Source organism: Tasmannia lanceolata, unplaced genomic scaffold (genome assembly GCF_043159265.1).
Source record: "Tasmannia lanceolata isolate RefF3 unplaced genomic scaffold, GAP_Taslan_0.1 ptg000012l, whole genome shotgun sequence".
Taxonomy (NCBI): domain Eukaryota; kingdom Viridiplantae; phylum Streptophyta; class Magnoliopsida; order Canellales; family Winteraceae; genus Tasmannia; species Tasmannia lanceolata.
This window is the reverse complement of record NW_027518689.1, coordinates 16,786-29,828: the sequence shown is the minus strand read 5'-3', so window position 1 is coordinate 29,828 and position 13,043 is coordinate 16,786. Positions and strand designations below refer to the sequence as shown.

At 42.4% G+C, this 13,043-nt stretch overlaps 2 protein-coding genes across 2 annotated transcripts; both read left to right on the top strand.

The window, feature by feature from the left end:
- Positions 1-5,082: 5,082 nt before the first annotated feature.
- On the top strand, positions 5,083-8,734 carry LOC143886993 (uncharacterized). The gene is made up of 2 exons (XM_077391127.1): positions 5,083-8,371; positions 8,496-8,734. Exons 1-2 carry the CDS (start codon positions 5,240-5,242, stop codon positions 8,502-8,504), a joined length of 3,141 nt encoding a protein of 1,046 aa, XP_077247242.1. The 5' UTR covers positions 5,083-5,239; the 3' UTR covers positions 8,505-8,734.
- Positions 8,735-10,057: 1,323 nt separating this feature from the next.
- LOC143887917 (uncharacterized) lies at positions 10,058-11,146 on the top strand. Its single transcript, XM_077392164.1, has 3 exons — positions 10,058-10,219; positions 10,340-10,476; positions 10,801-11,146. The coding sequence occupies exons 1-3, from the start codon at positions 10,058-10,060 to the stop codon at positions 11,144-11,146; spliced, it is 645 nt and encodes a 214-aa protein (XP_077248279.1).
- Positions 11,147-13,043: the final 1,897 nt, after the last annotated feature.

Here is a 13,043-nt window from a genome sequence, read left to right as displayed (position 1 = left end):
CTGGAGATAATAAAATCCAACAAATACAATCACCATATATTTTTCTATATGCTATAAACTATAGTTATCAAGTGAAGGAAATTGTAAGACAATAGTTACAGATCATGATTATGAAGTGTGGAAATTCAAAAGACAACAACTATAGGCTTTTAAACTAATAAAAATCACAGCTACATAGTGCATAAAACTGTTGAACAACAGCTATGTGTTTAAAAAAACAAAGATGAATCATGACTGCAAGATATACAAACCTCCAAGGGAAGCAGTTACATACTTCAATTAACCATCAAAACATACTGTGACTATAACTAATGCCCCTTTAATGAACAGAAATGCCCAAAGATCAAATACCATAAGTTGGTCCTGCTAAAGAATTTCATTGAAAGGCATTTCACAGCCAATATTTGGGTGAGAGAACAGCCACATAGAGAACTTCTAATGGATTTTATCTTGTCCAATTAATACAGGTCATGCAGCTATTTTTTAAATGTAAAGACCTAGCCAAGAAAACAACTTTCCAGGTAAAAAAAAATCTGACAGACATAGATGAAGGCTTAGCAATTTCCTTTAAGAAAAATGTAGCATCTACTAAAAAAACAAAGCCATAAACTAAACAAATCTTGCATAAATAAGTTCAGGGAAGTAACTTACCTTTGTTGAATGCTATTTTTATCTGAAATTCTAAATTAAATCCAATCCTTGTATGCCTCTCTTTCTTCAGCCTTCCCTATGCTCTTGAGAGGAAGATAACATGTCCAATGGAAGAAGATACTCGGAGCAGTCGATTTCACCGATGTTGACTCTTTTCTTCTTTCTGATCTGTATGTAGAACTTTCAAAGAACAATTATCTTTAGGTGAGCAGAGATCCAAACCACGATCAAGGATAATCACACCTCGATGAACAAACTCCAGAGAGCTAGATCAAAGACTCAAAAGCTTTGAATTGAAATCCAGTCAACGATGATCGGAGAAGAGAAAATGAGTTAGGGTTTCAAAGTAAAAAAAAAAAAAAACAAAATAACTAAGGTTTCCAAGGATTAAATCTGAGCACAAAGGTAAACGAAAAAAAAAAAAAAATCAAATTTGCTCGCCGGAATTTTCTAGAATCCAGTCGGAGAAGAAGATGAAATATTGATCAAAGATCGAAAATGATGAATGAAGTTAGGGTCTGTAATCGCTGGCTGGAGTTCTGAATTTCAATGGATCTGGTCGGAGGAGAAAGGGGAATAAGCTTGCCAGAGAAGGCGAATTAACCGGAGAAGAAGACCGGTAGGTTAGGGTTTCAACCGGATTTGAAAACAGAAATCAAGATCTGTTTGAGGCTGAAATGAGAAGAGCTGGAGAATATGATCAAAGGCTGCAGATTCTATCGGAGTTCCGGTAGATCTGGTCGGAGCAGATGATCGGAAAAAGGGAAGAAGAATGGGAATTGGGGAAAAAAAAAAAAAGAAAAAAAAAGAAATCTGTTGCTCTTCTCCCTCTCTGTTTCAGAGATCTCTTCTGTAACTGGAAATGACCGGAAGCCGGCCGGAGTACTGCCGGATCTCAAGTAAATGATCGGAAGGGATGAGGGATTCAAGATCTAAATCTAAAGTCAAAACACAGAGAAACCGGGGGAGAAGAAAAGGACCGAAGAAGATGACCGGAGTTTTGCAGACAATTGACCGGAAAAATACTACCGAAGAAGAAGAATACGCATGAAAAGGGTTTTGAAATCTCAGATCTGCTTCTCTCTCTCGTCTGCGAATTTTTTTTTTTTTTTTTAAAAGCTGGTGATTTTCCATTTTTATAGAAAATTTGGGAAATGATATTGGCACTACCACTGATAAGCGCACAAATGTGCGACCCTGACCGGATGATTCACCCCCTTACAGCTTGATAACTGCACTAACTCCGCTTGTCTTTTTCGAATTTTTTCGTCGGATCTTTCTGGAATTTTGCAGGGATTTTTCTGGGGTCTTAAGGCTTCTAAATATGTGTTCATGGGCATTTGAAGCATTAGGTTGACCTAGATTTTCATTAAAAAGTAAGGATTTTGGGATAAAAATCAAAACCTAGTGGGCCACCCCTTGATTGCACTACATATACTCTCTCAACCCGTTTGCTGGACAAACGCGCTCGGCTCTTCCTGAAACTTTGCAGGGGCTTAGCTGGGACCCTAAGCTAGCTTGGGGTGAAATTTGGGGTTCTCTCTCATTTATTTGATGAGGCTTTGCTCAAACATGAAGGGATTAGGGCACGGTCAAATGGGGTGTCTACATTGTGTTATACATATTAGGTATGTTTCATACGCATAGTACCCGATAGATTGAGTCCGGAGCCCTACTTTGTTTTATATATTATGTATATACTTATTGACCTAGTGAAACCCAATTAGGAAGTACCCGTGTTTATATAAGTATATTGCATTCATATAAGGGTCGAACATGTGTTGCTCACGCATGTCAAGCCTAGAGTTAGGAGCCTTGTCCCATCTGTAGACTAGGGTAGCTCACCTTGCGTGGCTACAGCACGGTCTTAGTACACTCACTGGTCTGTCGCAAGTCGAGACTTTCTCGACTCCGTTAGATAGATTACGGCTGGTGCCCCTGGTTAGGATATATGTATATGTGTATATACCTATATATATACTGTTTATGTATATTAGGGTTCTCTTAGTTAGAGTTCCTTATTCATTTCAATTGGTTATATCCATTTTCTGTTCAGATCTAGATCTAGTCAGTGGCTTTGCTTGCCATTTCCTTGGCTAGGTTTTGTCCTTTGATCTGTTGATTATAGGATTTGACCCGTGGTCATATTTGTTCTCACCTTTGGTCGGTCCTTTATTTGGTCACCTTTCTCTGGTAACCATATTTTGAGCTTGTCTTACCACCATTATTCATATACATTTGGTTGAGTTGTGGGAATCCTTTCTAGTCGTTATGCTGCTGAATTTTTCTTAGAATATTTTGAGCATGACGGCTATCCTTTAGAGTTAGTTAACCCATGAGTTTACCTTACCTTGACTTTCTTGTTTAGCGTCGGTATGCTGTCGGATTTTATCCAGACCATTTTCGGGCATGACCGCTATTTCGTAGAGTTAGGAAAGCCATGAGTTTACCTTATCTTGACTCTCTTGTCTAGCCGTTATGCTGCTGAATTTTTCGCAAAAATATTTTTAAGCATAACTACTATTCTTTAGAGTCAGTTTACCTTGTTTTGATTCCCAGTCATAGCCTCAATTAGCTTAGAACCCATTTTTTTTTGGTAAAAACTTCAGGTTTGGTCAGCTGTATTTGCACCCTTTCAGTTTCACTAAGTGCGTGGCCTGTATATGTCGTTCTCGTGGCCACAATTTATTTGCTACTCATTGATTGTATATTTATTCTTTTGTTGTGTCATAGATTCAATTTTTGCATCTATTATTGATTAGGATATATGCTTGTCTGTATACTTATCTCGTCTTGAGATCTGGCCAGTAGCTTGTCACTGTTCCTATGGCCACGGTCTATCACTTTGATCTCCTCGATCGTATAGTTATTGGTATTCATCGCTGGATTTAAATCCGGTCTATGACCTACTTCTGTCATTTTGTGGCTGTGATTTATTTCCTTATTCACCGATCATCTTTGATCGCTGATGAAAAATTTGGTGTCGCCGATTGTATCCTCCCCTTATATTTGATCATCAAGTTTATCCTTATCATTTGTTTATGGATATCTCCATTCTCTCTGATTTTGTCATTGTATGAGTGTTAGGTTTGATCATGGCGAACAACGTGTTGAAGAGTTGGATAAAGGAGACTATTAAAACTCTTCCGTGTGAGCATTCAAAGCGGAGCATGGCCGAGAAGTTTATTAGTGCATTCAATCATTTGAGCATACTCGGCATAGACTGGAAGTTTCTCCAAGCAGCTGCCAATCTTTGGGATCCTACTCTTCATGTCTTTAGATTCGGTTCATTTGAATTTTGTCCTATCTTTGAAGATTGGTGCGTCTTATTGGAGCTCCCATCGGAAGGACTCTGGGTCCAACCTCTGAGTCCAGATGACCCTCATTCCATTTTCTGCAAGTTGTTCAAAAATACCACGGTTGACGCTCTGTCATATTTTACAGACACAGGTGTGCGAGTTCAGGACCTCATCAAACTTTTTTCTAAAAATATCGACCCTGTCGACTCCCGTTTTCAGAGTTGTCGGCGCAGCGCCTTGATTTTCGGTGTCTTCTCACGTTATGTCGTTCGTGGAGATTCTTATAATGCTCCTTTGGCCTTGTTAGCTGTGGTGGATCAAATCAATGAGGGAAGGAATCCTGTTCCCACCATACTAGCATAAACTTTCTCCGGACTGGACCTTATTGCTCGTCAGGAGGTTCATGATAATTTCTTTGGGTGTGTCAAACTGCTTTATTTGTGGCTTTGTGAAAAACTCACCATCCTTCGGCCGCAGAGCTCCCTTCAGTACACCCTCAAGGATCACCTTTCGTGGCAACCAATGGCCAATAAACCCCAATCCATTGATGAGTGGCATAATTGGTTGCAGCACGTGGAGAAGGATCAATTTCATTTGGTGAGTCATTCATGCTTGCACGTTATCACTAGCACCCACCCATATCCCTTTGTGTATCTTATGGGTTTGGAAAAGTCAACCTTTTATGCACCAACCCGTTTGCTTCATCAGATCACGGGACGCCCATGTTCTCCCGGAACTGTAACACCTCCTCCTTGCGAAAAGCTATCTCCTGATCTTATCAATACCATTGTGGCTGCTTGGAGAAACAAGGTCGTAGAGGGGAGATTTGCCTTAATATGTAAGGTCCGATGTGGGGAATTAACAGGAAAGCTCGTGGGCAAGAGAGCTCGGATCGAAGAGCTTTGAAGATTCCTTTTCATAAAATTGTCTTTTTAATTTCTTCAAATTTCATTGTAAATAGTTACTTTCATCCAATTATTAACAAAGATTAATGTTTTGATTGTAACTACAGTTTGATTATTGATCAATGGAATAGCATTTGTGATTTTCTCTTATCTTATTTGGTACAGAATACTCTATCTCAATGGTTATCGTTTTAATTTAGTATGTTAATTTCCAATTCAGGATTCTAAAATCGAGCAAACATCGCTTCCTCAGGTGTCAGTCAACCTGCGTGGTCTAGACAGTCAACCACGTCTAGACTCATTCGTCAATTCGAACCGCTAACCTTACCTGAACAATCTGCATCCTCTTTATCTGAATCATCTGAATCCCTAGAATCTGTTCAAATGGCTGAACCCAATGATGCGCTAGCTAAAATTCAAGAGATGATGGTGAATCTTACCCGGGATATGGCCTTTATGAAAGAGGAGATGGCCCAAATGAAAGCCCAGTCTAATGAAAAGTTCTCTACTTCTAGAGCACCTGCGGTTCAACCCCCTCCCGTTATACCGGCAAATCCGAGCCCTGCAAATTTGAACCATCCTTTCATTTCACCAGTAGACGTCGACCTAGAAGAGGGGCAGTACGCTGAAGAATATTGCATTCCAGATGTGGCCCTGTATAATAAGGAAAAGCAGGTAGCTGATCAATTGGAGAAGCTGACAAAAGAAATGGAAAGCTTGAAGCATCAAGGCCCAAAGCAGTTCGATATATCTGAGCTGATAATGTCTCCGGGAGTCACCTTGCCCCCTAAATTCAAAACCCCCGATTATGACAAATATGATGGGGCTGGATGTCCCCGGAATCATATGAGGTGGTTTATTGAGATGTCGCAGCAGTGTGGGCTATCTCCTGAGCAAATGGCCAGGGTCTTTCCAATGTCTCTTACTGGGGTGGCGAAGAAGTGGTTTCTGCGTCGGAAACCCGAAGAGGTGAAGACCTTACAAAGCATCTCCAACAAATTTGTAGAGCAGTTTTCTATGGAAGAAGGGATAGAGGTTACCAAGAGGGATCTCAAACAGTTAAAGCAAGGTCCTCTGGAGACCTTTACCTTTTTCATCCGTCGTTGGTGTCGAAAGTCTGCCCAGCTAAGCGAGAGGCTATCAGAAGAAGATCAGATCAAGCTGGTGATCAAGGGTTTGTCGCCGCAGTATTTCCATTTTATGTCCCCTCAGCATTACACCGATTTTGACCATCTGATTAAGACTGGGACGAGGACTGAGGATGCAATAGCTAAGGGTCTGAGGGCCAGACTTCCATCAGACATCAGGGAAGGAAAGAGACCCGTGGTCGTACAGAAAGAAGTTGACCACGTAAACCATGTTCGCCCAGCGGCCAGGACTGTAACAGAGGTGGCGAGACCAGCGCCAGCCCCGGTAGAGCAGAAACCTCAGAGGCACTTTGATCCACTACCATACCCTTTACCTCTGATTTTGAAAAATTTGATAAGGGATAAGAAAATCAGACTACCTGATATTAGGCCAGTACCTAACCCGTTACCCCCATATTGGAGAGCAGACCAGTATTGTGAATACCACAGAAATTCAGGTCACCTCACTGAAAGATGTCTGGCCTTAAAGCATGCGCTCCAGACTATGTTAGAGAACGGAAAGCTTGAGGTGGAAAGGCCCAATGTAACTCGGAATCCCCTTCCCAATCATCGTACAATTCCTCCTCCTGTAGCGAATGCCATTTTTGTCGAGGAGCCGGTTCTTGATCCATCCATTCTCATTTGTGCAATCACTCCTGATGAACCTTATATTCTAAGATTTGATCCTGAAGAGATCGAGGAGATGGAAAGGGAAAGGTCTTATGCCCTCTGGAGGGGGAGCACCAGTTTGGCAGAGACGTCCTCTCCATGCGTCCTTCGATGTGAGGATGTTGAGGCAGAAAAGGAAACGCCTTATGTTCTAAGGATGAGTGATTTTGAAGAAGAGGAGGCAATTGAAGCTCCGTATGTTCTGAGAATGGATGCAGATGATTTGCTTCTATTAGAAGATCAGTGTGACGAGCTTCGTCATGTTACCCGGGGTGGCCGTGTGTTCAAGCCCGCGGAATTGAGAGCAGAAAACCCTGCAGAAGCAGTAAGAGCAGCCGAGAATCAGGGGCAGAATAGGCCGAGTGCAGATGAAGAAGAGGATAATTTGTTGAAGCAGCTGAAGAAGACCCAAGCAAACGTTTCTATTTGGGGTCTACTTATGTCATCGTCTAAGCACAGGAAGGTTGTACTCAAGGAGTTGAATGCTGCTCAGGTGCCAACTGAGATCACTCCCGATGAGTTGGTAAGCCTAGTCGCTGTAACTAGGGCTTCCAAGGTAATATCTTTCACAGACGATGATTTACCTCCTGAAGGGAGTGACCATGCTCGTTCACTCAAAATTACCGTGATCTGCAACAAGAAAAGGGTACCCGAAGTACTAGTCGACAATGGGTCCGCTCTGAATATCTGTCCTCTGAGTACTGCTGCGACTTTGGGCTTTGGACCTGGAGATTTTATTCCCTCAGAGCAGGGTATATTAGCATATGATGGCACCCGGCGAGATGTCATCGGAACCCTGGCCACTGAAATCCAGATTGGGGGAGAAGACTTTGACATCGAATTTCAAGTATTGGACATTAAAGCTTCTTTCTTGCTGTTATTGGGTCGACCTTGGCTGCATAAGGTCGGAGTTATCCCTTCTACCCTTCATCAAAAGTTGAAGTTTGTTCATAACAACAGGGTAGTGACTGTGAAGGGTGACCCAGATTTAGAAATTGGACAGATTTCACAGGAGCTCGTAGTTGGGAAAGAAGCCGATGTCAGCTTGACAGGTTTTTCACTGGAGGTGTCGGTCATATCCATGAAAGAAGCCATTGGCGAAGAAGTTTTCTTCTTGACTAGCACCAACTCGAATGTGGTCAGGATGATCCATAAACAGGGTTATATTCCAGGCGCAGGGCTGGGCAAATATCATCAAGGCCCTATTGAGTGGCCTGTGTTGAGAACTTTCAATGGTCTCTTTGGCTTGGGATATAAGCCGACCGAGCAGGAGGTCAAGGAAATGAAAAGATACATGCTGAAATGGGCCGAGTGCCGCCGCCGGGGACTAGAATTGCCTATGGGGCCAATCAGTTTGATTAGAAATGGCATTTTCAGAAAAGAGGGGGCAGATTTTCCATTTTGCGGGTTTGCTGAGCCGTGGACCGATGATGTGACAGGGCAGAGGTTTCCAGGTTTCGAAATTTTCTTTAACCTAGAGTTATCAGAAGCGCCAATGAGTGCGCAGATTACTGAGGCAGCACCGAAAACTGATTGGGCCGATGTTTTAGAGCCGGGCTGTCTGAATGGCATGTTTCAGATTGAATATCCAGTGGCAGCAGTGGTTGGCAGTGAGACCGAAGCGTCAGAGGTGGCAGTGATAGGCAGAGATGCATTCATTCTGAACCCCGCAGAGTTAATCACCCCAGCCGAGGGACCCTTGACCAACTGGACCTCCCAGGTTTTACCTCGAGTAGTCTTTCAGTATAGTCCCGTTTCCTCAAAAGAGTCAGTAGTCTCTAAGTATACGTCTACTTCCCAGTCTGATATTGAGTTTGTTTATTCTAACGATTCTTTTGATGCAGGTACTGTAGAAGTTGGATCTGGTTCCGGAGTCGGTGACAAGTCTCTTTCTAATAAGGTCGAGTCCAAGAGTACTTTAGATGATGAGTTTATTTCTTCAACTGCACATATGCCAGAGTTGGCTGAGTTCAATGTTGAGTTGTCTGTTGAGTCTGTGAATACATCGTTAGAGTCCAATACAATGCCTGCTGTGGGCTATTCCATTCTTGATGTAACCAATACTATGAATGAAATGAAAGACTCTTTTACATACATTCCTGTTTCTGTTTCTCCTGTTTCCATTTCAAGTACTGAATCTGCTCTTAAAACTGATAATATTAATAATGATAATCAAGATTCCTTCTCTGACGAGGATGCCGACGAAACTCCCCTTGAAATCAAACATATGATTCAACAAGAGGAGAGTCGCCGAGCAAGACCGCTCGAAGAGGAAATTGAAATCGTAAATATTGGTGACGAAACCTTAATTCGGGAAATACGAATTGGCAAAACTTTATCTCCCGAAGAGCGTGAGGAATTAATCACTTTACTTAAGGAGTTCAAGGAGGTCTTTGCTTGGTCTTATGATGACATGCCGGGATTGAGCGAAGACATTGTCCAGCATCGTTTGCCTTTAATCCCTGGCGCGAAGCCAAAGAAGCAAAAACTCTGAAAACTTAAAACAGAATGGGAGTTAAAAGTTCATGACGAAGTTAAAAAGCTATTGGAAGTAAAATTCATTCAAGTTGTTGAATATCCAGAATGGCTAGCGAATATAGTGCCGGTGCCCAAAAAGGACGGAAAGGTCAGGATGTGTGTGGACTTCAGGGACCTCAACAAGGCGAGTCCGAAGGACGATTTCCCGCTTCCGAACATTGATCTTCTGGTGGACAATACAGCTGGTCATGCTCTGTTGTCTTTTATGGATGGGTTTTCAGGATACAATCAGATTAAGATGGCGCCGGAAGATATGATCAAGACAGCATTTACTACTCAGTGGGGAACTTACTGTTACAGAGTAATGCCTTTCGGGTTGAAGAATGCAGGCGCTACTTATCAGAGAGCTGCGACTGCTCTTCTTCATGATATGATCCACAAAGAAGTCGAAGTCTATGTAGATGATATGATCGTCAAGGGAAAGACTCGGTCGGAGCATACTGTCTCTTTAAGAAAATTCTTTGAAAGAATCAGACAGTATCAGCTTCGTCTGAACCCTAGCAAGTGTGTATTCGGGGTTACTTCAGGAAAGCTACTGGGATTCATGGTGAGCGAAAGGGGAATTGAAGTAGATCCTCAGAAAATCAAAGCGATTCAGGAGATGGAACCGCCGAAGACCGAAAAGCAGATCCGAGGTTTTCTCGGAAAAGTTCAGTATCTGAGACGGTTTATAGCTCATCTGACTATGACCTGTGAGCCTATTTTCAAGCTTCTGAAGAAGAATTAATCGAAGAAATGGACCGAAGAATGCCAGGTGGCTTTTGAAAAGATTAAGCAGTGTTTGTCCTTACCTCCGGTTTTATCCCCGGTCATCCTGGGTCAGCCATTATTGTTGTATTTGTCCATCACGGATACGGCGATGGGTTGTATGCTTGCTCAGCAAGATTCAGGGTCTAAGAAGGAGAGGCCAGTATACTACATCAGCAAGAAGATGCTAGAATACGAAGTGAAGTATACAATCTTGGAGAAGACCTGTCTAGCATTAGTTTGGGCAACTCAGAGGCTCAGGCATTACTTGTTGTCAAGCAAGGTACTTCTGCTTTCACGGATGGATCCGTTAAAGTATTTGTTTGAGAAGCCTGCTCTTACTGGAAGAACCGCAAGGTGGCTGTTATTGTTTTCCGAGTTCGACATTACTTATGTCACTCAGAAGTCTGTTAAAGGGCGGGTCATTGCAGAGCAGTTAGCTGATTCACTTGTGGAAGAGAACGCATTCCTGAAGGCTGAATTTCCTGATGAAGAGATTATGGATGTTGAAGAGGATACTCCAAATACCAGATGGGCAATGTATTTTGATGGTGCAGTCAATAACCAGGGTTAAGGAATAGGAGTAGTACTCGTATCCCCTCAGAATGAGTATATTCCTATATCTATCAAGTTGCAGTTTGAGTGCACCAACAACATGGCGGAGTATGAAGCTTGTATTGCCGGACTGGAGGCAGCCTTAGCTTTGCAGATTCAAGACATTGATGTGTTTGGAGATTCCATCTTGATCATTTACCAGACTAATGGAAAATGGAAGACTCGGGAAGATAGATTGATCCCGTATAATGCATATCTCAAATCTTTGGTCCAGAAGTTCAGGAGTATTACGTTTACTCACTTGTACAGAACAAAGAATCATTTTGCTGATGCTTTGGCTACACTGGCTTCTATGTTAGACATTTCAGCAACAATGGAGGTCCAGCCGCTTACAGTGCGATTGCAATGGGAGCCAGCGCATGTGAACGTTATTGAAATAGCAGCCATGTGCCCAGATGGAAAGCCCTGGTATACAGACATCATGAATCTCATATCTGGTGAAGGGCATCCACCTGGGGCTTCTGGGAAAGAGCGCAAAACCCTTCAGAAATTAGCTGCCAATTTTGTTATTTGTGGTGATCAGTTATATCGCAGATCCTTTGATGGAATCCAGCTTTTGTGTGTTGATGAAGACAAAGCAGTTGAGCTTATCTAGCAGACCCATGAGGGAGTTTGTGGACCTCATATGAATGGGAAAATGTTGTCAAGAAAGATTTTGAGACTTGGATTCTATTGGCCCACAATGGAAGCAGACTGCTTCGCATTTGTGAAGAAATGCCATAAGTGTCAAGTCTATGCAAATCTTATTCATGTACCTCCTTCGGAGTTGCACTCTATGACTTCTCCATGGCCGTTTTCAGTATGGGGAATTAACATAATTGGGAAGGTTCATCCGAAGTCTTCGAGCGGGCATGAATACATTCTGGTCGCAATCGATTACTTTACGAAATGGATTGAAGCTGCTTCGTATGCTTCCATTACTTCGAATACAGTTGCAAAGTTCATCCGTGCCAACATTATTTGCAGATATGGAGTACCTCATGAGTTAATCTCAGATAATGGTTCTCACTTCAAGAAGGAAGTAGCGCACTTGTGTGTAGAGTTTAAAATAAAGCATCACAAGTCGTCTCCTTATAGGCCGCAGACGAATGGAGCCGTTGAAGCAGCAAACAAGAACATCAAGGTAATCATCAGTAAGATGACAGAAACTTACAAAGACTGGTCAAACAAGCTTCCTTATGCTTTGTGGGCTTACAGGACGTCGATCAGATCTTCTACAGGTGTCACTCCGTATTCTTTAGTGTTGGAATGGAAGCAGTTTTGCCTGTTGAACTGAGAATCCCATCCCTAAGAGTGATGATAGAGGCAAGCTTGCCGGAATCTGAATGGGCGAAGGCCAGACATCAGGAACTGCAGATAATAGATGAGAAGAGGCTACGAGCTCTATATCATATCCAAGGGTATCAAAGGCGGATTGAAAGGGCGTTCAATAAGAAGGTTCGTGTCCGAGATTTGAAACCAGGGGATCTTGTCTTGAAGTCCTATAGGGCACCGATATTTGATCCAAGAGGGAAGTTTCGTCCAAATTGGTCTGGTCCTTATATTGTCGATGAAGTCCTGCCGGGAAATGCCGTAAGACTCCTCAATGAAAATGGAGAAAAATTAACAGAACCTACAAACCTGGATCAGTTAAAGAAATATTACGCCTAAAACACTGGAAGGCCATCTTTGGACGACTTGAGCCTTTTAAGCCGATAGCCCCAGATTTCAAAAATGAAAACCCTTTTTGCTAAACTCCTTTGAGCCAAAAGCAAAACCTCTTTATCAAACTTAAACCAGGGGCATCTTTTATGACTTTCGTCATAAAAGATATTAACCTCGAACTACGCGGGACCTGATTCCCAATTTCTTTGGGGATACGTAGGCAGTCTGGAGGATCCAGATTCGGTTTAATTGCTCAAAACTTACCAAATGTCATCCTGTTTGAACCCAAACCTACCTAAAAGTCCTTCTGGTGTTATTGGCCCAGGTTTGTGAAAAAAATAAAAATAAAAAAAATGATGGAGTCTTGGACCCGCTAGACTGAAAACCCGCAAGGGCGGTCTAGGCAAAAGTTAGGGTCATTCACCCGCTAAGTTGAAAACCCGAAAGGGCGGCTTAGGCAAAAATCAGGGTGCTGAGCCTGCTGGATGGAAAAGCTGCAAGGGCAAACAGTCCAGGCAAAAATTAAGGCGTGCGGTCAGCTGAATCGACACCCTAAAAGGGGCAATTCAGTATGGCAGTGATTTCACAAAGGATGGCTTTCGAAAGCCGATTGTGCTTCCGTTTTGGGCATTACTTCAGAGTCTGAGTAAGCGCCAGCATAATTTCTTTTGATACTTCTTCAAGTTAAAGTGGTTAAAACTAAGTAATCCAAAGGAGGTAGTAACCATGACTGAAATACCGAAAAGAGGAATGAAACACTTTTAGATACGGTATTCAAAGGATCCTAAGAGCGGTAGACTGTTACCACCTTAAACATTTATCAAATTAAGAAGCAGATTCAGTCTCTT